General features: G+C 49.8%; 1 protein-coding gene across 1 annotated transcript; it reads right to left on the minus strand.

Moving 5' to 3' along the window:
* Positions 1-948: 948 nt before the first annotated feature.
* Positions 949-13,493, minus strand: GNA11 (G protein subunit alpha 11). The gene is made up of 7 exons (XM_075175513.1): positions 13,167-13,493; positions 8,553-8,737; positions 6,674-6,828; positions 5,525-5,653; positions 3,964-4,093; positions 3,043-3,196; positions 949-1,365 (listed from the first exon to the last, which is right to left on the minus strand). The coding sequence occupies exons 1-7, from the start codon at positions 13,300-13,302 to the stop codon at positions 1,175-1,177; spliced, it is 1,080 nt and encodes a 359-aa protein (XP_075031614.1). The 5' UTR covers positions 13,303-13,493; the 3' UTR covers positions 949-1,174.
* Between the last annotated feature and the right edge of the window lie 11,761 nt (positions 13,494-25,254).

The following is a 25,254-nucleotide window of genomic DNA, read 5'->3' on the forward strand; positions in this document are numbered from 1 at the left end:
ACCGAAGAATTCTTACAAAGTCGTTCAACACACTGGCACAAAATGCAATAAACAAGACTTGTTTGCTACTAGCAGCAAGAAAAGAACTAGAGGGTGGCACAAGACTAAGATTTTCAATCCAGCCAAGGTCTGATGTTTCAATGCCACAATTACTCAATGTGCTTTTGATATTTGCTGCATAGAGAAGTTGCTCACTTGATGTCATACACTTTACTCAACAAAACGTAGTTTCTCTCTGCAAATTGAGCCTTGTGCGCGCACATGCGCTTGTGGTGTGTGGGGGATGTGTGTATGTGTGTGAAAAAAATAAAACCAAAATAAAATAAACAAGAACAATTACAGTCAGGCACTTCCCCAGGCTCAGCAGCTATTGCTCCAAGAGCTTCCATCATTTGTAGTCCATGAACAAAATACAGCAACATGTTGCAAACTATGTATAGAACATCAATAATTTAAAAAAAAAAAAAAAAAAAAAATCACAGTCTCCATACCTTTTATAATTGATAAGAAAAAATAACTCAGAACTAGAACATATAAAGAATGGAAAAGTGATGGCTTTTTTTTTTGTTTTGTCTTTTTCTTTTTTTGCACAATAGTTGGAGAGCAATCGCTCCTCCCCAACATTTCATCACAGTGAACCATGGAGCGTGTCCTGGGGAAGGGAAGGGAAAGAAGGGGTGGGGGGGAAGCAAGCAAGATTAGCAAATTACACCAGAGGCACCCTATAGCACAAGGCAAAGGGACCAGTAGCATTCTGCACTCCCACAGTCCAGTGAATTCACAATCTCGGCTGGAAAGTTATTTTTTTCTATACATACCATGGGAATGAAAAGGGGAAAAAAAAAAAGTGGCTAAGCAACAAAGGAAAGCTCAAGATGAGACTGCCTTAGCTGTTTGGCAAAAAATTAAGAAGTAAGCAAGGTGCTGAAGAAATGAGGCATATCCCCGTTAACTGTGAAATAAAAGCAATTTGTTAAAAATATGAAATCAACTACTCTGTGGACAGAGACATGAGACTCCAGGATAACACCGAGCACTTGCCACTCCACAGATCAGACAATTTGCAATCATTACATCATCAAAAATTAAAACTTTTTTTCCTGTCATATTTAAAATTTCTTTTTTTGTCTTTTCTTCACAATGAAGCCTCTCAAGGGGCCAAGAGCACAGCAGGTCAAACCAGGTTGTACTCCTTCAGGTTGAGCTGTAGGATGGTGTCCTTGACAGCTGCAAAGACGAAACGGATGTTTTCTGTGTCTGTGGCACATGTGAAGTGGGAATAGATGATTTTATCGCTGTCTGGATTTAAATCCACAAACATCTTGAGAATGAACTCACGGGCTGCCTGTGCATCCCTCTGTGGGCCTGCAGCAAACAAAGAAACCAGTTAATGGATTTATGCTAAGTGCATTCCCCGGTTCGATCCATCAGAATAATTGCTAGTGCACTTTTTCTTATGGGTTACAGAGCTATAAAGAAGAAATTAAGATCATTTATTGCATAAAAGTCCCAGGAGCTGAAGTGTCTTATGCTTTTCAGTTATCTAACCAAAACCTACAAAAGGCATTTTTCCGAGGCTGAGAGTTTTGACAGACACCAAGGCGTCATTTCAGACCGTGCTTTGAAATACGGCGGTTAGTATAACCCTGTATGTGCTGCGTTCACCGGGGAACGGTGACAGATGCTGGATATACATAACACGATGCTCTCCTCTGGAGATGGGATGTATATTTTTTACCAATATATAGATGGATCTTATGCGCTGAAGGACACAAGCGTATGTTTTGCAAACAAGGGTCATCTTCAGCCAACACTGCAGCCTGTCCTAACGGGCTGGTCAACTCCCAGGAGCTAAAAGCTGGAATTTTTGCCAGTATTTACTTCATTTTGCTGACAACTCCTCAGAAAACAGTCACCTACTGATCTTTCTTTCACAGTACTGCTGTTGTCACGTTCTCCATGGAAAGCACCATCTCTGAGAGGTGGTCTGACGGGCTACCTCCCCCTCACAAGCCATGCAGCATCCCCGAAGGAGCTACAGTAAATACTTATATGAAAAAACTGAAAGTATATGACACTTCCTGATGTTGCGATCTTGTCTCCAGCTGTTAATTATATTAGAAGCTCACCAGCCATTCCCAGCCCGCTGTAAAAACGTGATGTTTTCCCCCACTGACAATTTCGGAGTGCTTGTGCTTTCAGACAGCAGGGGGCATGAAACTCCAGAAGTGGGAGGACCACTAATAAGGAGCAATTTCATTAGTCGTTTAAAAGAAGAAAGCTGTTTGCAAAATGGCAATTCTTCCTTTACCTTGTATTTTTAAAGCACATAATGACAGAGTTAATACATGAGAGCACGGCAAGAAGCGTGTTGCCTGATCTCATTCTCCACTACTTTTTTTTATTTTCAGCCCTGTACAGATGTGTTAGCAGCCAACTTTAAATGGACTCAACTGAAGAGCTTGAAATGCTATTTTGGCTAAGGAATTTTGTTTCAGATGGGAATTTCTCTGTTTCACATAGATATTATTTTTCCACAACTGCAGATAGCACACTAATAAGAATTCCATGCTACCTGAGATTTTTCAGCACTATCATTTGAATGACCTGGGTATTTGAGCAGTCAGTTTCTCAAACAAGGACTCAAGACACCTCTTTGACTAGAGGGTTAAAACGCCCAATATACCAGCAAATTGTCCCATGTTTATGAAACAAGTTATCTGCACAAGCATGCAGGTAGGAAAGTTAGACTTCCATTATTTAATGCTCTGAAGTGCATATTTGGGGGAGGGGGCGGGGGGGAAGTAATTCTTCACCTAGGAGAGGTTCATTATTTGATCATTCGATCAGATTCCAGTTATCTACATATGATTAAGACATTTTTGTGACATTTTCTCATTGTTGTAGGTATTCCTTCTCAAATTAAGATGTTTTCCCCATCTCTAGATCTGAGTTTTCTAAAAAAAACACCAAAAAATTCTAACCAAACCACCTCCACCCCTTCTTCTAGATATAGAGTGTTCCTCCTTAAAAACCACTCACCATCAAACTCTGGGAAATAGTCAACAAGGTGGGAATATAGGATCTTGTCTTCCAAGAGATCTTTCTTGTTGAGAAACAGGATAACAGAAGAGTTTTGGAACCATGGGTAAGTGATAATGGTTCGAAAGAGAGCTTTACTCTCTTCCATCCGGTTCTGAAATAAGAAAAAGAAAGTCTTGTTTTCACAAATGGGCACGAAGATGCCTTTCTGCTACCTGCACACGTGCTCAGATCTGTATCGATCCAGCATCTCAGATACTGTACGCAGAATACTTTGGCCCCAGATAGGTTCTGGCTCAAGCTGCGCTGGTAAATGGAAAGGAAATGCAACATCTGATGAACTCAAGGTTCATTTAATTGGCAAGCCAGTCATAACAAAAAGCTTAAAAGTGATTTTCTGCTTTGACAGTCACGTGAGAGGACTGGCCACAATACTTTGTGAACATGTTTTGTCTAGTAGAAAAGGAATAACTGCTCTTACCTAATGGCATTTTTTTAATCTATTAGCAAGTGCAAAAATTCAGTATTGCACCTTCAAAGAGACCAGTCACTACCTAAGACGACAGCAGTCACAGCATGAAGTAATTCAGTGTGGAAAAGAGGAATGGGTGATCTTTAAGAGCATGCCGTCACACTGCACAGTACCCTCCAAGGCACACGGAACTCAGCAGTTTCAGAGTATTTCAGTATTACTTGAGAAGTACAGATAATTTGAATGCACTGTGCATTTTCCGTTCTCAGGGACATCATGACCCATTGAGGCTCATGTTCCCTTTGCAATAGGAAGAACTGAAGGCCAAAACCAACAATACTTGCTAATCCAACTTGGCACCAAGCACTCTGGTACCAACGTCCAAGAAGCTAGAAAGACATTCCTCCTTTCCTTCCACCCTCCTGCAGAGTCCCCATTCTTTGGCTTACCTCGTTATCAGATTCCACCAGAACTTGGTCATATTCACTAAGTGCTACTAAAAACATGATGGAAGTCACATTTTCGAAGCAATGGATCCACTTCCTTCGTTCTGATCTTTGACCTCCAACATCCACCATTCTAAGGAAGAGAAATATATACAGTATCACAGAAGTCGCTGCACTTCTCTGAATGCAAAGGAGCAGCAAGCAGCATACGATGAGAACGAATGCAGCTCTTTACTATTCAAGTTAACCTGGCATGAGGATGTAATAATATGTGCTGGCTAACAAAACCATCAAGTTTACAAAACATCTTGTTCCAGAAATATATCAAACTGAAGAGATGGCCATAGGCAAGGAACACCAAATTCAAATCCCAAATATCAGCGTTACTATTTTTAGTTGCATTCTGCTCTGGTTTGCTAAGCAGAAGTCCTGAGTCTGAAAAGACAAGTCCTTCAAAACTCTGCTCTGTCAAATGAGCAAACCATTTTTATTTTTTATTAAAGCATCTGCTTGCCTCAAAACTTCTCTCGCACAGAGAGCGTTCTTTAGTTATTAAACTTTTCTTTGAATGTGCTGTTTAACAGTTACACACTTCAGCTCCTCAGTTTTAAGTCCCACCTGTATGGTACGCTAAAATTATTTAATCACTCACCTAAAGTGCAACACCGGTCGCCCTTTGCTAAAACCCTATACCTACTTCACAGGTCAGCAAACCAGAACAGGGAGAGTAACTTTCTGTATATCTGTAACTGAATGGTTTAAGAGAGAGGATGCAGGCTTCTTTATTCCTCTCTTGTAATGTCAACACTGCGGTAGAGAAGGGCAGGGAGCATGTAAGTACCAGAGAGCTAGGGAGAAAATTGCTTTCAATAGACAGGCATGTCATTGTGCCCTTTATACCAAGCTCGATTGCTGGCTTAAGCCTCCAAATACCATCTATTGCTGCAGCAGCACAGGCAACAAGTTTTGGCGTCATCCTGAGAGCACAAGGTAGGCACAGAAAACCACCTCTGAAGGCAGATGCTAGGGGTCACACACAAGGAAGTATTTCTGCACAAAAAGTGGTCTCTTTTTGAAGGAGAAATAAATGGTCCAAGTTACTTGAGCTAAGCATTCTTAAAGGGAAATACATTTCAAGCCAAGCACTGCCCAGAGCAAGCTTCCCTCTCCTCCCCTTGGTGGCTTAAGCTACCAACAGTTCACTCAGCTGCCTCACGAGCCACCACTTCAGCTCAGGTGCCGGCAATGCAATCCCTCCCAGGAAGGACACCAATTCCTGCAAGATGGTTAGTTGGGCTTTAAGTGTCACTGATTCAAAAGCATGTTCTGTTTTGTGACATTCAATGCTTCAGCTTGGAGTTTTCCCTTCATCAGAATAAAAAGTTACACCATCCCTGTCACAGGAGCACCCGTCGGCAGATATTTCATAACATCACAGCACATACATCCACTCAGGCCTCTCAACTAAGCACCTGGACACTCTAAAGCAATCCAGAACTCATCCTTCCTGAAACCATATCACTCCTCTCTCAGTGCAGCTGTAACATGAATACACCTTCAGTACCTGAAGATAATATTCTCTAGGTCAAAGGGGTACTCTATGATACCGGTTGTAGGAACTCTAACCCGTAGCACATCTTGCTGAGTTGGTAGATATCCTGGGGTAGCAATACGATCCACGTCGCTAAGATAGCTACAAGAAGCACAATGGAAAAAAAAAAAAAGACTACCTTAGGTTGCAGCACATAAATATACAGATTTAAACACTGCTATGCTTAGTCTTTCCCTAGCATAAAAAAAAGTCGGAAGTCATCTGAACCACTTAAAATGTGATGTAGAAAAATAACCGAATACATCTTTGGGGAAGAGTAATTCACCAGCCATCTCCAGGATGGATAAACAGATACATTAAGGACAACTTTATCAACTCTGTATAGCAGTGTGGAAGACAATCTTTACTACAGAGAAAGTTTAAGTAGAGTGGATGCTTATGTTTCAGCATCTAGTCTCATCTGAGGTTTTCTATTTATAAACAAACCTATGTCACCAGACTTAGATTTTGTTAATAATAAAGCCATTAAGTTACACATCCATGTACACCTGTAGGCCAAAGGACAAACCTGAAGAGAAAGGGCAACACTTCTGCTGCCTAAGAGCCAGGACCAACATAGATGGCGTAAGGTAGAGATTCCAGCCTCAGGTATACCCAGGAGCAGATGTGTGAACAACTGTCTTTATCACCCTCCAGAACACCCCATACCCTCACGAAAAGCAGCAAATGGTAAGGAATTTCCAGATCTAAATCTGCCCCCAAACAAACATGGCTTCCCCCACCTCCAGCAAAGCTCTTTGCCTTTCTGGAGCCAGATTCAAACAAGTTACCAGTTACCTGCTCCCACTGCTTTTTCATCTTAACTCTTCCTAAGGATACTTCTGGCTAATAGAGGCAAAGTGCCTCTCTCATATGCCTATGATTTTAATCCCACTGCGCGTAGCCAACAGAGACTGTGCAGCTTGTCTAAAACACTTGCAAGACTCATCCGCCTCAATGAAAAAGATAAAAGGTATTTTCAACAAACTATGTAGTGAAGTCTACAGCAGTGTTCCTGCCCTTTGAAACAAACTCTAGACCTCAAGTAAAAAAATTGGACAGGTATTATTTGTTAGACCATCACTACCATCTACCAGTGCACGCCAGTGATTATATACTTACTATTTAGCTGAGTCGGAAAGCTGATATTCTCTTCTCCTGTCATAACACTCTTGTATTCCAGGGTCGTTCCACAATGTTTTAATTGCACTTACATATGGCTGCTCAAATGTCATGACCTTTTCTACATCCACTTCCCGGATCAGCACTGCATTGGCCTGGAGAATGAAGAAAAGGAAGAGAGGAAAAAAAGAAAGGAAGAGAGGAAAAAAAGAAAGGAAGAGAGGAAAAAAAGAAAGGAAGAGAAATTTAAACAAAGAAAAAAAAAAGGGGGGAGGGAGAGGTCAGGGGTCAGGAGCAGGGGGTACCGATCAGAGGCCCACAAAAAATTCTCAGATGAACTAAATCCTTACATTATGACTTCAAGGATCCACATGCTGGTTGTGGATCAGGTTGCTAAGACCAGAGGGAAAATGGGTAAACTATACATCCAAGACATAGCAGATATCAGCAAAACTCCCCCAAAGCATCATATGCTCCTTCACTGAATAAGCTGTAAAACAGCAGCAGGTTTCACCTATCATCAGATCTCCAGCTGTTTGGAACCACAGTGGTTTCCAAGGCAGAGCATTCCCTGTGAAGAACCACAGACTGCCCAACTTCTGAGGATGTTAAACTGCAGTTGGATAACAAGTTGCTATCTCAGGTTTCTTACAAAAAAAAAAATTAAACTCCATTTTGAATAGCAATGGAGACATTGTTTCAGTGTACTTCAATCACGATCCCTTTTGAGAGAGAAAATAAAAATGCCCACCCTACAACCTATAAGCAAAGGAAGGACTACAGTCATTACAACAGCCTGTGGCATCTGTGAAATTATTATCCACACCAAGCCGCTTTCTCAAATCTTTGGTACACTTGCCACAGGAAGGGGCTTTTGCCTATACCATCTATGCCAGGAAAAATCAAAACCAAAGCCAAGTTCTGCACACACTATCATAAGTAAAAGTTGGCAGATTATACCTATCAAAACACCTCCACCGTGCCCCAGGTAAGGCACAGGCAAGGCAAGCTTCCTCACACCCCGCCTATTCTCATCACTGAGACTGCAGAACCTCTCTAAAGGCCAAAAAGGCGTTCAGACTCAGGAACTCCTGGTGCACCATCCAGTCCCTATAAGCAGTTATTAAAAATCATCTCCAAGTTACTGTGTGACAGATCAGAAAAAAATACAATTTCACTTAAAAATATTAAGGTACTAAGACTTAAAGAAGCAAAACACACTAAAAAAATTCAATTTCCTGGCGCATCCTCACCCTCCCCATCCTCCCCCAAAAAAGCTAAAATAATTTAGACCAGATCTGGCTGAAAAATTTATTCCTGGACCCAAAATCAGTAAGCCAGACTTCAGCTCAAATCACATTTCTGTGGCTGAGATCAAAACCCTTCAAGAAAGGTTTGTACTTTTGGTCAGTACCTACCAGAAAAAATGAGAGATTGCAGTAATAGTGATAACTACCAGCAGAGGTGTCTTTTGGGTCCAGCATGTATTTTGTCAGCTTCAAGCTCCGATGTGAATAGTAACTCATGCAAAGAAGAGCCCAACAAATTTAACAATACTGAATCCTTGAAATGAGTCAAAAGAACACCTCTCCTATACGCTGTATTGTACCCCAATCCCTCGCTCCCACCACGCACTATGCAGACCAGTGCACAAACCGTCTTGAGAAAGTTGCTCTATCCCTTAACACAACCAAGTAAATGGAGTCAGATATTAGCAAAGTATCATAAAAAGCAGTCCTTAAGCACAAAACATTTATGGGAAAGAGTTCAGGGAGGCTGAGATTGCAATGCAAAAAGACACAAACAAACAGGAACTTAGGAATCAAACCCTAGAATCCCCATTGCCTAAAAACACATGCAAAAATTGTGAGAAACTTACCTTGTTCTGTTCATATTTGTACAGAATCTTCAGGGTTTCCATGGCCCTGATCATAGACTGCATGGCAGTGAAGATGTTTTGGTACACCAGCTTGGTGAAGCCTTTTTTGTCCTCTTCAGAGTAGCCTGAGCCATGAATTATACGCATTTGCTTAATGAACGTGCTTTTTCCACTCTCCCCAGTGCCTACAGAATGCAAGAGAGAGAGTTAGGAGCCATCACAAGCAAGGCTTGCTACAGAAGAAAGCAAGCTAGCATCAATCACATCAAATACCCCAAAGTGCCTATTACTACACCCAAGTAAACACGACTTTTTTAGCTGCTTTCCAGAATATTAAAAGACAGTCTGGATGGTCCTGCTCATCCCCGCTATGAAGAAGGAAGACATCTTGTCCTTTACAGCAGCCTTCAAAAGCAGCTCTGGTACTTATTCCAAATCTCACATTACAGCCACTCCCACACGTTCTGCGTCAAAAGGCCCTTGTCCGTCACACCTGACCTATTCCCAGATACTCCAGCAAGATGCTACAATCACAGCAGCAGGCAGAGAGGGCCCAGATGCGCTCTCAAGTTGGTACGTACCGCGAACTGAGATGATAGCGAGTGGGCTGGGGGAAGCCTATTTGCACAGTAAAGAGCGAGTTTTCTTTCCTGTGTGCGATTTGGCACAAAATGCTCTTTATCTTATAGACTATGCGCCTTTACATAGAAAAGAACTGACCACAACAGAAAAAATCAACTCTAAAGCAGAATGGAGCTCAAGAAACTACTTGCTTATCCACCTGACATGAACAATCCAGTCAGTGCCTCTTCCTAGTATCCCAAACTACTGTGCAAACAACGTTTGTTCTGAAGTCCTGAAGTGATAATCATCATTGTGACAAGATACCTCTAATACTGCTTGCAGCCTTTGGATATTATAGAGTTAAAAATAGCTACTGGCAGGGAGAACAGAGTAGGATGTTGCTCACAGCTGTCTGCACCCTGTCTTGATCCCTAACAGAGAGCAGGCTGCTCAGCGGGGCTACCAGTTCCTTATTACACAGGTTTACTGCTCCAGAGAAGCTGGGTCTTAGAGGAGATGGGAGGCCAAGACACGCTCGCACGGATGCCAGCACATTAAACAGTCCAGCCCTTTCAACGCCTGCTTCCTGCACAGTCAGTTGGGCAGGTCCTCCCACTCCTACATTTATGGCCCCAGAAAAGTGTCATTTAACACGTGAAGGCCAACAGATGATATAAAAGGATGGTGGGAGTTTCTACCATGGTAAGTCTGAGGGAAAAACATCTTCAGATAAAGTATCCATGCCCTTGCACAGCCTTGTTAAATTCATGATTCAACTGATATTATGGGAAGTACCCAGCAACTTCCATTCTGTATATACACAGTACCTTTTGTGGAGGGGACATATGGGTCAAGTCTTGCACGTGATTAGCATACCTCCACACTTCATCCCACAAGCAACAGCCTAAGCATATGCCATTGACACTTCTGTTGAATACTTTTGTTCAATCTTCTAAAATTTGCTATTGATACACAGAATATATATAAAAAAAAAAAAGACAGCTCTTTTTAATACAGCGGCCCAGCTCACTTGACTACGGAAAGCAAAACCGAAAATGTATGGCACAAGTGACAGATCCTTTTGATCTCCAGTTACAAACAGGCATGCTGGCAGAGCCCTGGCTTTCGCCACAGGAACCACCAGGCGCTCACCTCACGCTAGGGGATGGATACCTTAAGACAGGATCTCATTCATCACAATACACAACTACTACTCACATGTAGATTCTCAATTACTCATGTTTATACTGCCAGCCTAAAAGGCAAACAAATAAATATGCTCAAATAAAAGCAGCAAGCACATAACTAGAAGCGGCATGTTTACAATAAACAAACTCTCCCCATATCCAAGAACTGACAGAAATTATGTCAGCATAGTTAGAAATTAACATCGTAAACACCATTAATATGCAGCAAACTATCTGCATCTCAAACAGAAAGCTACACCCATAAATGGAGGGAAAAACTGGAAACCGAAATCTTTTGTGGTTTCTCTCACTGTGGTGAGAAATACTTCCTTGCCGTTTACCACAGTGACCAAAACTGAGGAAAAAAAAAAAAAAAGTGGTGCTTCAAAGCATTCCAATAAAGAAAACATAAGAGAAACCTCAGCACCAGCCATTCACTTACTTCAGAACTTAAGAGTTCAAACACAGATTCTTCCTGTCACTCCATCATCACCCGCTTTTTGGTGGTGATTTGTTTTCTTTGTTTGTGGTTTGGTTTTTTTTTTTTAAAGGTGCCTCTTGCTTTTACCTAGGCCATCAACAATACAGAACAGCACTACACCAGAACGTTATACGCTCGAGCAGGCATGGACTCCTATACTTATAAGAGTACAACAACCTTTTTTAATATGACAATGTTGAGACAAGGAGATAATCTGAATTCACCATTTCTTCTGTCGACACATGAAAGCAGCAGTTTACAATAAGGTACTAATGACCCCCAAGCACCTGACAGGCACTTGTAAATACATCACTCAGTCAACAGCATCCCATGCTTAATCACAAGTAATTTTTGTATAAAATATTCTCCCCCTTCCCCACCCAGTAAAAAGACAAATGATTACCATATACCAGAGGGCAATGTCCAATACCTTGAAATCACATTTCTTATTACCAGGTTCATCATTGATTAGCACTGTTATTCTTCACCCCAATTTTCTGTTTTAGGCTTCAACAAACTAACTGTCATTAGATGTACTGACAAGAAAAATTACCAGAGTTTCTCCAAGGCAGAAACTCCCTCCACCCACGCACTCTTTTCAAAATTTCGAAGATTTGGGAAGCCCTCTCACCAATACGGTCACTAATACTTCTGAATGTAAGAATTCCACATAATAGGAGCAAGACAGAAGAAATCCCTGCAAGCAGCAGTTATGTCAAGGAGAGAGAACACACATTGCCTGCCAAAACTTAAGGTGGGCAATGTGCTGTATCCAGTGAAAAGCATCCAGCAAACACGTCCTAAAACTAGGAGTGTTGCTTACCCAATATTAACCACCTCATATAGATTTTTTTTTTGTAAATCTGATGCTGAATGTTATTTAAATGTATCTTTTAGAAAAGCAGAAAGGATCCTTGAACAATTTGAATTATTTCTAAAGTGAAATCTTTAGATCCAGTGGGATCTTCTTAACCCAGATCTATCCTATAGCGCCAACCTATTTTGAAACAGCTGCTTCTATGGGACTGCTTTAGGGAAGCATGAGAGCAAGAGACACGTTCCCTAGTCTACAAGAAGCCTTACAAAAACTGACACAGCATCTTCAAAGAGCACAAACCTCAAGCCCTTGATTTTACCTTTCACCTGAAGAACAGCAACATGTTAATCGCCGAGGGTTCATGGTGAGAAAGCAAGCCCTGGCCTTCATTTAACAATTATCCCTACGCAACAATGTCAGTATTGGAGACCTCCGAAGGGCTGGGCAGACACGGCCTCACTTCTCTTGCGTCAAGTTTTACACTTGTTTTCCCAAGGATCACCCTAATTCTTCACCTGTACCTTAATGGCTTGCCAACTCATGACAGACCCCAAGTGAATAAACTCAATCCATCAGATCTGCTTCATATTTCAGCTTGAGATGATACAGTATTTAAGACACAAAGCAGGATACATACAGAAACAATGATAAATCGCAGTACCCATGAAAACTCTACCTTAAGTTTAAATTTGAGGGCTACCTGGACGTGAACATCAAACTCACTGCTGAAGAAGGATGTGAACGTCTGAAATCTTAGCTGGCTGCTCTTGTAACTGATTACCCATCTCTATAAACCTTATCTAAACACAGACTAGTTATCCATCTGCACAACCACAGAACACTACCACGTTTCCATCTGAACACCTACATCCTTATCACTGCACAGGTGACCTCTACCTCTGAAGGCAATGCTAAAGACTATAGCCATTTCCTCATCAGACACAGAACTCCTGCATTCTTACTGCTTCGGCTCCCTTCAGATTTGCTACACCAAGTTCCCAACGCCACTGGCCCTCCCAGGACCGCGCAAGGGGAACTCTGTGGTTCAGGAGCTGGAGGCCAATTTTTCCGCAGATGTTCAGTCAAGGCCCAGAAGTTCACTGACAATACCAAAAAGCATCAACTCCATCAGTGAATTTTCATAAGCTAATAAAGGCCAGCACGCTCTGGGCAGCGTTTCCTCGAGACCATTTTCACACGTGTGCCTGCGTGCCTGCATCCAGAACCAGTAATTTCAGCTTCACAGTTCCTGCTTATGTCAAAATCCATTTTGACAGAGAACGCACCGTAAAAAAACAAACAAAGGGCAGCCAGTCAGCGGCCAGCCCCAGCACCGGCAGGAAGGCCGCCCCAAGCGCAAGGCACAGAGGCGGGGATCGCCCGTGGCTCCCGCCGCTTCCCCACCACACCCGCTCCCTGCCGCAGCCCGGGCGCGGCGGGGCCGCGCAGCCACCCGGACCTGTCAAGCCCCGCGGCAGCCGCGGGCCCGGGGCCGGGCGGGCGGGCCAGGCCCCGCGGCGGGAGCGGCGGCCCCGCGGGCCGGGCCGGGCCCCGGCGCGCCTCACCCAGCAGCAGCAGCTTCAGCTCGCGGCGGGCGTCGCGCTTGTCCCTCCGCAGCTGCTTCTCGATCTCGGCGTTGATGCGCTTCGACTCCTTCACCTCGTCGCTCAGGCAACAGGCCATCATGGACTCCAGAGTCATGGTCGCGCCGCGGCCGGGACGCCCCCGCCCACCCCCCACCCCCCCGGCACCGACCACCGTCCTCCGCACGGCCGGGAGCCCGGCCCGGCGGCCCCTTCCCTCCCCACCCCACCCTCCCTCCGCGGCGCCGGCCCGGCCCGGCCCCGGCCTCGGCCCCGACTCCTGCGGCCGGGCCTAGCGCCGCCGCCGCCGCCCCCCTCAGCGCGCTGCCCTCGCCCGGCTGCGCCGCCCGCCGCTCCCTCCCCACACAGCCCCGCCGAGCCAGCGACGAGCCGGCGCAACCCAACCCGCTGCCGCCGAAAACAAGCGCTGACTGACAGCCGCCGGCGCCAGTGGGAGAGCGCGGCGCGGGGCGGGGCGGAGCCAGACCGGCGGGGCGGGGCGCCGGGGCCAACCGGAGCGCAAGTTTGGTTGGCCGGGAGGGAGGGCGGGCGCTCGGACGTGCGTTCCCAGAGCGGGGCGGAGCCGCCGGGCATTGTGGGACGGTGGCGGAGAGGGGCGCCCATGGTGGGGCGGGCCGGGGCGAGGGGCGGCCAGCGCGGGGGCGGGCCGGGGCGGCGGGCCGAGGGCCTCATCGCGGCCGAGCGCGGAGCTGGCGCCGCCCTGCCGCGGGCCCGCGGCCTGGCCCCGTTAGGGCGGCGATGGCCGCTAGGACGGCGGCGCAGGGCGGGCCCGCGGCCCTGGGCGTTGCGGCACTTCCCGCACCGCTCGGGGCCCGCCCGCCATCCGGAGGTGCCTTGCGCCGCCTCGGCGGAGCCAGCCAGGCCTGGCCCTGCTCGGGGGAGGGCCCACCTCAGCCGTAGGCCCCGCAGACCCAGCCAGCCCGGCCTCCCTCTGCCGCCCACGGCTGCGGCAGTCCTCGATGCAGAGAGGAAAAAACCGAGGCCCAGAAGCACCAGGCCGGCGCTCCCAGGCTCTGGCTGCTGCCGTCCCCTGACTACGGCCCAGCAGAGCTGAGCCGGACAGGGGCAGAGCCCGCTGGATGCCACCTCCGAGTCCTCCCTCTGCACCTCTACAGACAGGGGTCTCAAAGCTGTCTTTAACGCTGGTTAAACCTGTTGCTTCTTACTAGGTCCCTGTTGCCCTGTCGCAGGTAGCCCAACTGGCAGCCTGATGCAGCCCGTCCAAGCCACAGCCACGTGTTCGTGCTTTCGCTGCCAGTGGAGCTTTATCTTCCTGAGCAACCCCACCGTGCCCAGCAGGAACCTGCCCCCAGCGGAAGACCTGCCACCAGGACTCCCCCCACGCACACACCACTTGCAAGCACCCATCCGTGGCTGCACACCCATCATCCTGCCGTGCATGGCTGCCTGGGACCCACCCAGCTCCGCTCCTCCACCCGCAGAGCCAGTTTCTCAATCACAGTTCACCCCCGAGCCCTCCAGGAAAGGGGTGGCAGCAGCTGGAGGTCGGGGGGATCAAATCAGACCGACCCAGTCCCATCCCTGTATCCCAGTCACCCCAGGACCATTTTCCTTGGGTCAGGCATTACCCACAGAGCAGCAGGCGCTGATGGGGACTGGGGACCCGGTGCCAGGCTGCCCGGCCAGCCACGTGCTCTCCCCATAGCCCTCCGTGCAGAAAGAGGGTATTCTGAAAATTCAGAAGGTTCTCTTTCTCTTTTCCATGGCCAAATCATGCAGCAGCAGATGCTGCCAAAATCCACATGCTGCAGCTCCCACCTTCCTTTCAGATGGATGCCAGGGCTCCAGCTGTTACAAGCTGTGCCGGGATGGTCGTGTATCCTGATTCAGCAGGGCCCCCTCCATCCCAGCCCTAGGGATCTGTAAATGCTTTAGGACGTGCTTCTCATTTCAAATCTCTCCTCCCAGAAGGAGGGGAGTAGGCAAAGCAAGACCTCTGCACGTTCCACGTGGCAAGGTAAAACAGATGCACTTAACTTTCCAAAGGAGAAGTCTCTTACCACCTTCCTCTCCCCCTGCTTGTCTTGGTTTCTCTTGCTCTATCTGGTGTCTCTCTGTCTCACTTTCACCTTCCCTAACCCCTCAGTTTACCCAGTCTCTTGTTCTTCTTTTTGCAGGTGCTTCTGCTGGTGCTTTGGAGTCCTTAGGGACACCCAGCTCCAACACTGCCCATTCTGTCTGCCTGCAGTGTGTTCCCACAGCTCCTGGGCTGGGCTCACTCACCTTTCCTACTCTACTCTGCCCGGAGGACTGCATGTAACCAGTCTTTTTGAAGGTCCAAAAGAGCACGAGAGAGCTGTGCATACCTGTCTTCCTTGCTACCTGCCTGGCTTGTGCTGTGGCTTGCCAGTCATGCCTACCTCATGGCAGTCTGGCTGAGACAGAAACACGAGATATTCACAAACAACAGGTTCCATTTTCCACTTAAATTCCACCTGCTCCTCTTATACCTGTGCTGTTCCTGTGAGCTCTTGGCCTCAATTAAAAGAAGATTCTAACTACTTTTTTTTTTTTTCCCCCTTCAGTGGTCTCTCCATAGTTTGGCCTTTCACAGCATTGATACTCACCTCCCATTCTTATGTTCTCTTACTTTCTCTTCCAGATGCCCAACAGCTGAGAGAGGGCTGTTACTCTCTCATTACTGATCTCTGGTGAAGGAGGTGTAGTCATTCTGCTTTGGCAGCCAAGAATTATTTTACAGACAGAAGTGCTCAAGACATCCAGAATCGAAGTCACAGTGGGCTGCTCAGTGTGACCTTCTGCCCTTTGGAACTATCTACGGATGGTGCTTAAGGAGGCAGGAAGACTTAAGTTCCTATAACCCCTGCAACACTTCAGGCAGGTCACTTAACCTCTTTGCATGTCCTCAGGCTGCGAGTGCAAGATAGATACTGTCTCTCAGGAGCGTGCTAAATAGTTAGTTAGAGTTGCTAAGCTGCTTTGAGCCACAAGGTGCTATATGCTAGAGGCTATTGTTTTGGTTACCTTCCCCTGAGCAGGATCAAAATCTAAAGGCCAGAAGATCCTGAAGAAACTTTCACAGCTTGCCAAAAGAAAAGGAGTAACATAATTTGCATCCATCCTCTGGACCACTTGCGTGGTTCCTGCTGACAGACATCAGTTCTGATGAATCCTGATCAAACTATCGATTTAAGAATGACAGAACTGCTAATCTCCAAGCAACAATAGTCTGTCCATTCCTTCCCTTTCTGCCCTAATGGAAAAGTTTCGGTGTTCAGAGGTCTCAGCTAGAAAACAGGAGACCTGGGATTTCCCTCAGCTTTGTCACCAGTGTGCTGTGCAATTCCCTGAGCCCCAGTCTCCATTTCCCTGCCCCACCTGGGCTGCTGTGTCGGTAGTCTCAGATGTTCCTCTCCTTACCTTTCTCTCCCCTCAACCTTTCCTCTCTCTTCCCTCGCAGCCTCTCGCAACTGCTGCTGTCAGCAGATGTCACCGACTTCCAGGCATTCTCCCCAGTCCCCTACTGCTGCGCGCTCTCCAGTAGTATTTGCTCTGATCAGCAGCTGCTTGCCTAAGCAGGGGAGTTCCTGCCAATCTGTCTAGCCTCACCTCTATTTTCCAGCAGGCTGGCAAGGGGTGGTGGTGGTGGGGATTCTTGTGGTTTTTTGGGGCTTCCCAAGTTCTGCATGAAGGACTTAATAAGCAGCATTTCCCAGAAAGCTGATCCTGAACACGTCACGCCACTTCAGAGCAACTATTTTCACCGCCCACATCTGCAACAGTTAATATTCAGCACAAAGAAGACCCCCTTCATTTACAGAGAGGAAGGTCCCAGCCCTTGTGAAGGGTGTTCGGTCACTGGGCCCATCAGGATGCAAGCACACCTTGCTAGAGAGCACTGCAGACATTTCAAAGTCCCATTCCCTTTCTCCGTTCTGGCCCCATTTCTTAGGTGCTTTTGCGTTCCAGATGCTCGAGAGCAGAGAAGAGCAGGGACAGCCCAGCTGCATTTTGCTGCAGCTGCTTGATCAACAACTTAATTGAGGAAAATTTTCATTGCTTAAAAAAAAGCAGCTTGCAACCAGACAATGAGAACTGCTCCCATCTTAATGCAGGAACCAGGTGCTCTGAGCACAGGATCCCCAGTTCAGCTGGGCACACACACACGGGGATATTCTGGAAGCCAAGCACATGCCCCTTTCAGCACGTACTTTGCTGAATCAAGACCCTGATTACATCTGCTTTGCGATTATTTTGTAAGGTTGAACAACCATTTCCTTCAGCTGTTGGAAAGAACTAGTTACAAGTTACTAGTAACCTCTCAGTTGAGCTTTCAGCAGCAGAGGTGGTACAGGGCTATAGATTCCCCCCCCACACGACTTTGGGGTGACATTTTCTGTCAGCTGGAAGCACCCTGCTGCCCGTCAACGTTTTATACCTTCTGTTGGGAAAATGCAGCGTGGGGTTTCACTCCTCAGTGTCCCTCCAGGAACTGACAATCCCACGGAGCTGAGCTTGAATCTCATTTCCCCAGGTAGGAGGTGTCCAGTGTGTCATGGCTACCCCTTCCCAAGGAGCAGGATGGGAGGGCAGGGGGGGATCACGAGCAGGCACTGGAAGCCATCTCCTAGTAGTTTGAAGGAAAGGAGAATGGCTCAGAGTACACAGCAAGATCAAAACAAAAGGGGGAACATCCCCAGGGAGAGCGCGGAGAGGAGGGGAGTGCAGAGAGGAGCGAGGGGAGCGCAGAGAGGAGGGAGCTGGTGCGTTCCTGCCACGAAGCCTTTGCCAGGAGCAGCCCACCGGGCGCAGGAACGCAGCCGCTGACGCCAGCGCCTGGTGTAAGTGTCAGACCCGCAGCGGAGCCCCCTCTCCCCGGCATCCCCCAGCACGGGCCCCGACGACCGCTGCTTGTCCCTGCCGCGGCTCGGGTCCCCCACGGGGGCCGGGGCGAAGCGCGGCGGCAGCGCCGGGAGGGGCCCGGGCCCCACGGCCGTGCCCGCGGGAGCGCCGGGGGGCGAAGGGCGGCGCGGGTCCGCTCCCACGGGCTGCGAACGCGGCGGAGGGGCGGCCAGGCCCCGGGCGGCCAGGCCCCGGGCTGCTGACCGAGGCGCGGGGCTCGCCAGAGGGCAGCAGCGGAGCGGAGCGGGCGCCGCTCCCCGCCGGAGCCTGCCCCGGCAGAAGACGCGGCGCTGGACTCGCCCCGCACACGCCGCTTGCGAGCGCCCGATGCCGCGCACCCGTCGCCCAGAGACCCCCCCCCCGGCTCCGCTCCTCCACCCGCAGAGTCGGCTTCCCGACCGCCGTTCACCCCCGAGCCCTCCAGGAGAGCGGTGACAGCAGCTAGAGATGGGGGGAGGGATCAAATCAGACCGACCGAGTCCCATCCCTATATCCCAGTCCCATCCCTGTATCCCAGTCACCCCAGGACCGTTTTCCTTGGGTCACGCGTTGCCCTCAGAGCAGCGGGCGCTGACGGGGACTGGGGACCCGGTGCCAGGGTGCCCGGCCAGCCACGTGCTCTCCCCATAGCCCTCCAGAGCCGATACCCAGCTCACCCCTTTCACAGGCCCACCTTCCAGCCAGCCGGGGTTTGATGAGCTGCCCCCAGCCCCACGCTGCAGGTCTGAGAGGCAAAATACCTTCCGAACTGCACAGCAGAGCTTTGCTACCTGCTGGGCCCTGTGCAGGGTGCAAGGCTCTCGTTAAAGCTGGGTGGTGGGAGGAACAGGACACCACACTCCCCTCTTTGAACTGGGCTTCATGCTGCTCATCATTTTCCATTTAAAAAACACTTTAAAGCCTCTCCCAAGTGTTTCTGTAGCCCCACACCCGCTCCCCTCTTTTTTCATCCCTTTCAAGGTTTCCTGCCTACACCTGCAGCAGCATTTCCCTCACACCATCTTGGGAAGGGTGGCATCAATTAGACACAACCTTGAGCTCTCACGGGCACTGGACTGGCCAGGACCACTGGGATGACTGAAGCAGTCTCTGGAACAGAGCAAGGAGAAGGGATTGCAGCAGCCCTGGGAGCACCCCTCATGTGTGCAGCAGAGCTGTGCCACCAGCCAGGGAATGCAGGCAGCCAGGTCAGCCACCAAACCGCCTGTGAGCTCTTTCTCACATGTGTGTTTTTAAAATGAGCTCACAATTAAGGGCCAGAGCACGCTTTCCATCCAGCCTGGAGACCCACTGACCATAATCTGCAGGCTTAGGGGCGATGGGGTCACCTACACGTTTTCAGTTACTGGGTGGGATTAGGTTTTTGGTTTTTTTTTTAAAAAAAACAAAGCTCATTCCCTCTCCAGCTGTAAACACTGGGCCTGTGACTCCCACCTTGAGTTCTCCCCTTCTCACAGAGGTTCACCACTGCTCCTTGGACTTCCCCTCTCCTCTGCCTGCTTTTGCCATCACCTTGACTCCTCTTTGCCCTGTCTGCCCTTCACCCCCATCCCTTGCCAGCACCCTGGGAGCTGCCTAAGTCCTTGAAGGAGCAACAGCAAGTTCCTACTCTCATGGGACAAGAGTTACTCCAGCGTTCAGCCCTTCCCTTTGGGCAGACTGAAGCAGCGTGATGTGCAACCTTGCTGTGTCAAATGCCCTCCCTACTCAACCTGCAACTGTACATGCCCCTGTACTGGGCACTGGTGAGGCCGCACCTCGAATCCTGTGTTCAGTTTTGGGCCCCTCACCACAAGAAGGACATGGAGGTGCTGGAGCGTGTCCAGAGGAGGGCAACGAAGCTGGTGAAGGGCCTGGAGCCCAAGTCTGATGGGGAGCGGCTGAGGGAACTGGGGGTGTTCAGCCTGGAGAAGAGGAGGTGAGGGGAGACCTCATCGCTCTACAACTCCCTGAAAGGAGGTTGTAGCGAGGTGGGGGTTGGTCTCTTCTGCCAAGTAACAGCGATAGGACGAGAGGGAATGGCCTCAAGTTGCACCAGGGGAGGTTTAGATTGGACATTAGGAGCAATTTCTTTACTGAAAGAGTGGTCAGGCCTTGGAACAGGCTGCCCAGGGACGTGGTGCATCCCTGGAAGTATTTAAAAGACGTGTAGATGAGGCGCTTAGGGACATGGTGTAGTGGGTATGGGGGGGTTGGGTTGATGGTTGGACTCGGTGATCTTAGAGGTCCTTTCCAACCTTAATGATTCCATGATTCTATGAAAGGCAAGTGCATCCCTTCCTCCCCAAACTCTCTGCCATCACTACCCTGAATGGAGACCCAGGTTCCTCTGGGAGGGAGCTGCATGGCCGGGCCGCAACAGCAAGGCTGCATTAGAAAATACCAGGGCCTTTGCATCCTGTCTGTGATGCTGAGGACCTGTTCATGCACCGGTGGCACATTCTGGGTTCGCGCCGGCAGAACCGGCACTCCTGAGAGCACAACCCAGCCACTGAGAGGGCTTTTTGATCCGAGAAGAGGAGAGAGGCAAAGTCATTACAGAGAAGCAGGAGAAACCAGGGGCCAACAGAAAACAGGGCATGTTTTCCAAGGGGAGACGATAGGGTCACTGGGACCTGCAGCCAGCCGTGCCTTCCAAGCGCCGAGGACAAACTGGGTCGGTTCAGCTCATGCCAGACACCCACATGTGTCAGCAGGTCACAGCTAGGCTTGGCTCACAGGACCTCATCCTCAGCACACCCCTTCGCCCGTGGCAACCCTACCCCAGTCTCCCCAGCACCCCCTCCAACCCTGGGCACGCATCCGGACCCACCGGCCCCAGCACACCGCAAGCAGCGCGGAGCACCCACCGCCGGCCTGGCCTCCCACAGGAGGGCACTAGCAAGCCGTGGGCCCGCAGAGATGCTGCCAGCCTGCCTCTAGCCAGCTCCACCCCTTTAACACCTCCTTCCCCTCCTGACCCAGGTGTTTCAGGTCAGGATCGGGCCCCCTGCCACTCTTTAACCCGCTCCTGGCCGGTGCGTGGTTCCCATCACATGCCAGCACAGCTCCTTCAGTAAGGAAAAGGAAAGCGATGTATCGTCTGATAAATGAAAGCACCTTTATACCCGTAAAATCGTGACAGTAGTGCTAACCTTGCGTAAGCTGGGACTCCCCCCACGTCAGCTCCTTCCTCTCCTTCCCTGTGGTGCAGCTCCCAGTCTGTAACTGGTGCCCAGGAGGCCACAAGAGGTACTTGCAAGGTGCAAGGTGCATAAGGTCTCTTCCTAAAGCCTAAGCATGCCAGGTGTTATTACTGCAGAGCAGGTATCAAATGTTTTCAGCCTCCCCCCAAATTATTTTTACAACTCTTCAATTGCCTGTCACAGGAAGATGCCACAAGGAGACTTGAGTTCTCCGAAAAGAGGAGGAAAGGCACCCAGATCAAACACGCTGACAAATGCAGCCTGTGACAGCAATTGCTGGATTACAGTTTTTTAAATCTTGTGTTTTCACATCTGGTTTGTCATGGCTGTTGTAGGTGGGCTCAGTGCACGGTAAATCAGGATAACAAACCTACATTTACCATGATCCTTTCATCCCCTAGGATCCCAAAGCACATCATTTAATTGCACTCAACCTGCACATAGATTTCATAAATAAAGGAATGATGAACTAGCACAGCTGCTGCAGCATTCACCCGAGTTACTAAGACACAATCTCTTTGTGCAATCAATCCAGCCTCATGCTTCAGTGTTTTGTCATAAATTGAGGTCAGGAAGAAATGTTCTCCCTACCTGGAATGCAGTGCTGCTAAAGTAGCTGGGTACAGGACGACACTTAAGGGTGTAGTAATCTGTCTTCCCTGGGCAAATCTCAGAAATCATTGCAAATATTCATTTGACGGAGCTCCCGTGCAGTAAATGAGCACTGATCCTGCACAGGGGCAGGAGGAATGTGATATAGGGGAGCGATTATTTTCATAGATTCTTAGAATTATCTCACGTTATCAGAATTATCTGCCTCACAAGAGGCAGGAGGAAAGCCTGGGTGATCCCTTTGACCTTAAAATTGGTATCTCATTACTCCCTTTGTCCAGCAAGGGAAACAGAGGAGAGGGGTGGGAGTCCTTGCCGTGCCCATGACACACAGCGGCCCTGCTCTAGAAGCCTCTCCTTTGCCCGCTCCAGCCCCTGCTGATCGCTCCCTCCATCAGGTTCAGTCTCCGTTTCGTATCCAGAGGGATTCAAACGCTGCTTCTGGAAACTCATCGGCCCAGGAGCCTCCTCATGGAAAAAGGGTCAGTGGATTCCCCTGGACCTCCCAACCGTGTTATAGCGTCAAAATTCCTGTTTATCTCCCACCAAATGCCTCAGAGACCCCACCTTCAGATGTGACTGTGTTTCTGACTGACTTTTTACGAATATGAATTTCTGATGATCATTTTGTGACAAGCATATAAAGAACCTTACTTTGAAGACTTTAATCTGTGTTGAATTGGGATTAAGTCGGGCAATGAATTTAGAAGTTACTAAGAAGTTCATGTGGCAGACCTACAAATAAGGAAACTGCAGAAGCCTCCACTCCTTAAACATGGGATGATGAAAAATTGTCAAATCCACAGTTAATGTTAAACACAGTATTGGTTTAAGATAAAATTTCATCCTTGATTTACAGATTCATTATATATCAAAGCTAAAAGAATGGAGGAAGGAATTTATAAATATCCTTGAAAAGGAACTGAAAGATCAGTTGACAGTTTGGTGGTGCTGCTAAGTTATTAGGGTAACTGGAGCTTGATGCTGTCCCAGCTCTGGCCTGGGACCAGGCAATTTCAGGCATCCTTGTGCTTCCTCATCACGCCTCAGCTGCAAAATCCCTTTCCTGCTTCCTGCAAGGAGTGTGAACTGTTCCTTGCACTTCGGCTGGTAAAAAGGATGATAATTACCCCTAATCAGTCTGCAGCAAAAACACAGGCCACAGCAGAAGCAGGGGGCAGCCACCCTGAGGAATGGAACCCAATTATTCCAAGTCACTGATAAAACGGGATCAAAGAGGGTGGAAATGTTTTACCAGCTGTAAAAAGCCTGCCTGGACCAAGGCTTTTCCTTGGAGAAAGGCCCTTTCTGCCCATAGGCCGGTCCTTGGCTGGAACCTGTGCACATCCATGGGGCAATTTCTCATTTTTCTTCTCGGTGTAGGCGGGGAATTTGGGATGAGGTTCATTTTTGCCTCTGAGGGCAAGCAGCAAGGCCGTTTCCTTAGGAAAAGAGCATAGTCATTTAGGGATACGGTGCAGAACCAAGCGCTTTGCTGTCCTGTGCAGGAGCTGAGCCGCTGGGGCTCTGCTGTGTCCCATCAGGAGCACCTGGGTGTCCCGGGGGACAGAGCAGTCAGGGCTGGGTGGTGACGGGGGCGAGGGACAGCCCTGCAGAATGGCATCTGGCGGGTGCGTGGCCAAGGCCGTGTTCGCGAGGCGGGCAGTGCCGCGCTGCTGGCTGCCGTAGGTCCTCCTCATCTCCCCGCGAGCCCGTGCTGCCCAGGATCCCCGATGGAAATGGGAGGAAGGGAGCACTGGGCAGCATGCGGGCTGGGCTGGGGATGTGTGGCAGATGGGCGCCTTCGGGAGCAGGCGAGGAGACACCAGCAGGTCACCCCAGGCTGTCCCAGTGCCATGTGCTGGGTGGCCTCGGTGGCAGCACAGGTACTGCCGGGGTACTGCCAGGGTGGCAGACGCTTTCTGCCAGCTCCCGGGGTTATCAGCTGCTCCTTGGAGTTCAAGACAAAAAATGACCACCCCAGCCAGCACCGGCCCTGGTGCTGAGCTCCAGCTCCGACGCCTCTGCAAGGCGCAGGGCCCCAGTTTTGGTGGGTGAACCTCAGCGACGAGCAGTGAAATCTGGCAAGGGATGCAGCGGACGGAGCATCAGGACCAGGAACCTCGGGGCGCAGGAACCTGCCATTTTCCTCTTCTCAGCCAGGCAGACAGCGCTGCAGCGGGTACGGCAGGACCGACTGCAGGAACCAGCCCAGTTTCGAGGGTTCAGAGACAGCTTCAAATTATCGCTTCAGTAAAGTGTCAGTAAAATCAGGAGCCTGCCTCGTGTTTGCTGTCCAAATGCTGCACCCTTGCATCAGTTCCCAGGACAGTTGTAATGGAGGGGTTTTGCCTCTCTGGCCTGGCAGAGCAGAGGAGGCTGTGGGTGACTGCAGGATCAGATCAATGGCTCAATATCTGTCCCTGACGGAGGCCGGCAGCAGACATTTCGAAGGAAGATGTGAGAAATACGATAACGGACGGGGGGGGGGGGGGGCGCGTGCCGGCGGACGCGGCAACACCCCTGCGGGATGCAGCCACCTGACCCCCCTCAGCCATGGCGCTGGGGTCACCACCGGTGTCGTAAGGACGTTTCCTACTCGGGCAGTCGGCGCTCGCCTGGCCGTGGCAGGGCCCGAAAGCCCTGCGCCCAGCAGCCCGAGAGGCGGGCAAGATGGCTGCTGGCCGCGGCAGGGGCGGCGCTGGCATCCGGGCGTGGGGCACCCGTCCTCCGTGGGGGTAGCCCCGTGGCTCATTCCAGCCCTTCGCCGCAGCAGGGAGATTTGCATGGCTGAGAACGATAGCGGCAGGGAGAGCTGGGAGGTGGCGAGGGAGAGGAGGAAACAGCCCCAATGTGAAAGAGGGACTGCAGAGACAGATTGCTTATAAATCACTCCTGGGCCTGCCAAGCCCTTGCCAGGCGTCTGGTAGATTGCGTTATGCTATCTGGAGAAAGTTTAATATAAAAAGCCAATAATCCCCGTGATAAGAGAGGTGATAAGGGACAGCGCGGCCTCGGGTCCCACAGGAGCTGGATGTGGCAGGGAGCCGGGGCCCAGCGCCCGGCCTCCCCCGCCATCCCCGGCACCGTGGCCGCCCCAGCGCCTCTCGCCTCCCCAGGCCAAGCTGGTCGGCCGGGCAGGGAGCCGGGGCCCAGTGCGGGTGGGTGGTGAAGAGGTGAGCTGTAGGTGCTGCAGGGACAGCCCGGTCCCCAGGCCCTCGGCTGTGAGATCTGCCATGAGCGCCCAGAGCAAACCAGGCAGCCGGCAGCGCTTCTCCCCGCAGGGCAGCCATGGTGCTGCAGAGGCGTCTGAGCGGCGGCATCGCCGCCACTCCTGGGAGAAGGAAGGGGCATGGGCGGGCGAGGGG

Source organism: Calonectris borealis, chromosome 28 (assembly GCF_964195595.1).
Source record: "Calonectris borealis chromosome 28, bCalBor7.hap1.2, whole genome shotgun sequence".
Classification (NCBI taxonomy): Eukaryota; Metazoa; Chordata; class Aves; order Procellariiformes; family Procellariidae; genus Calonectris; species Calonectris borealis.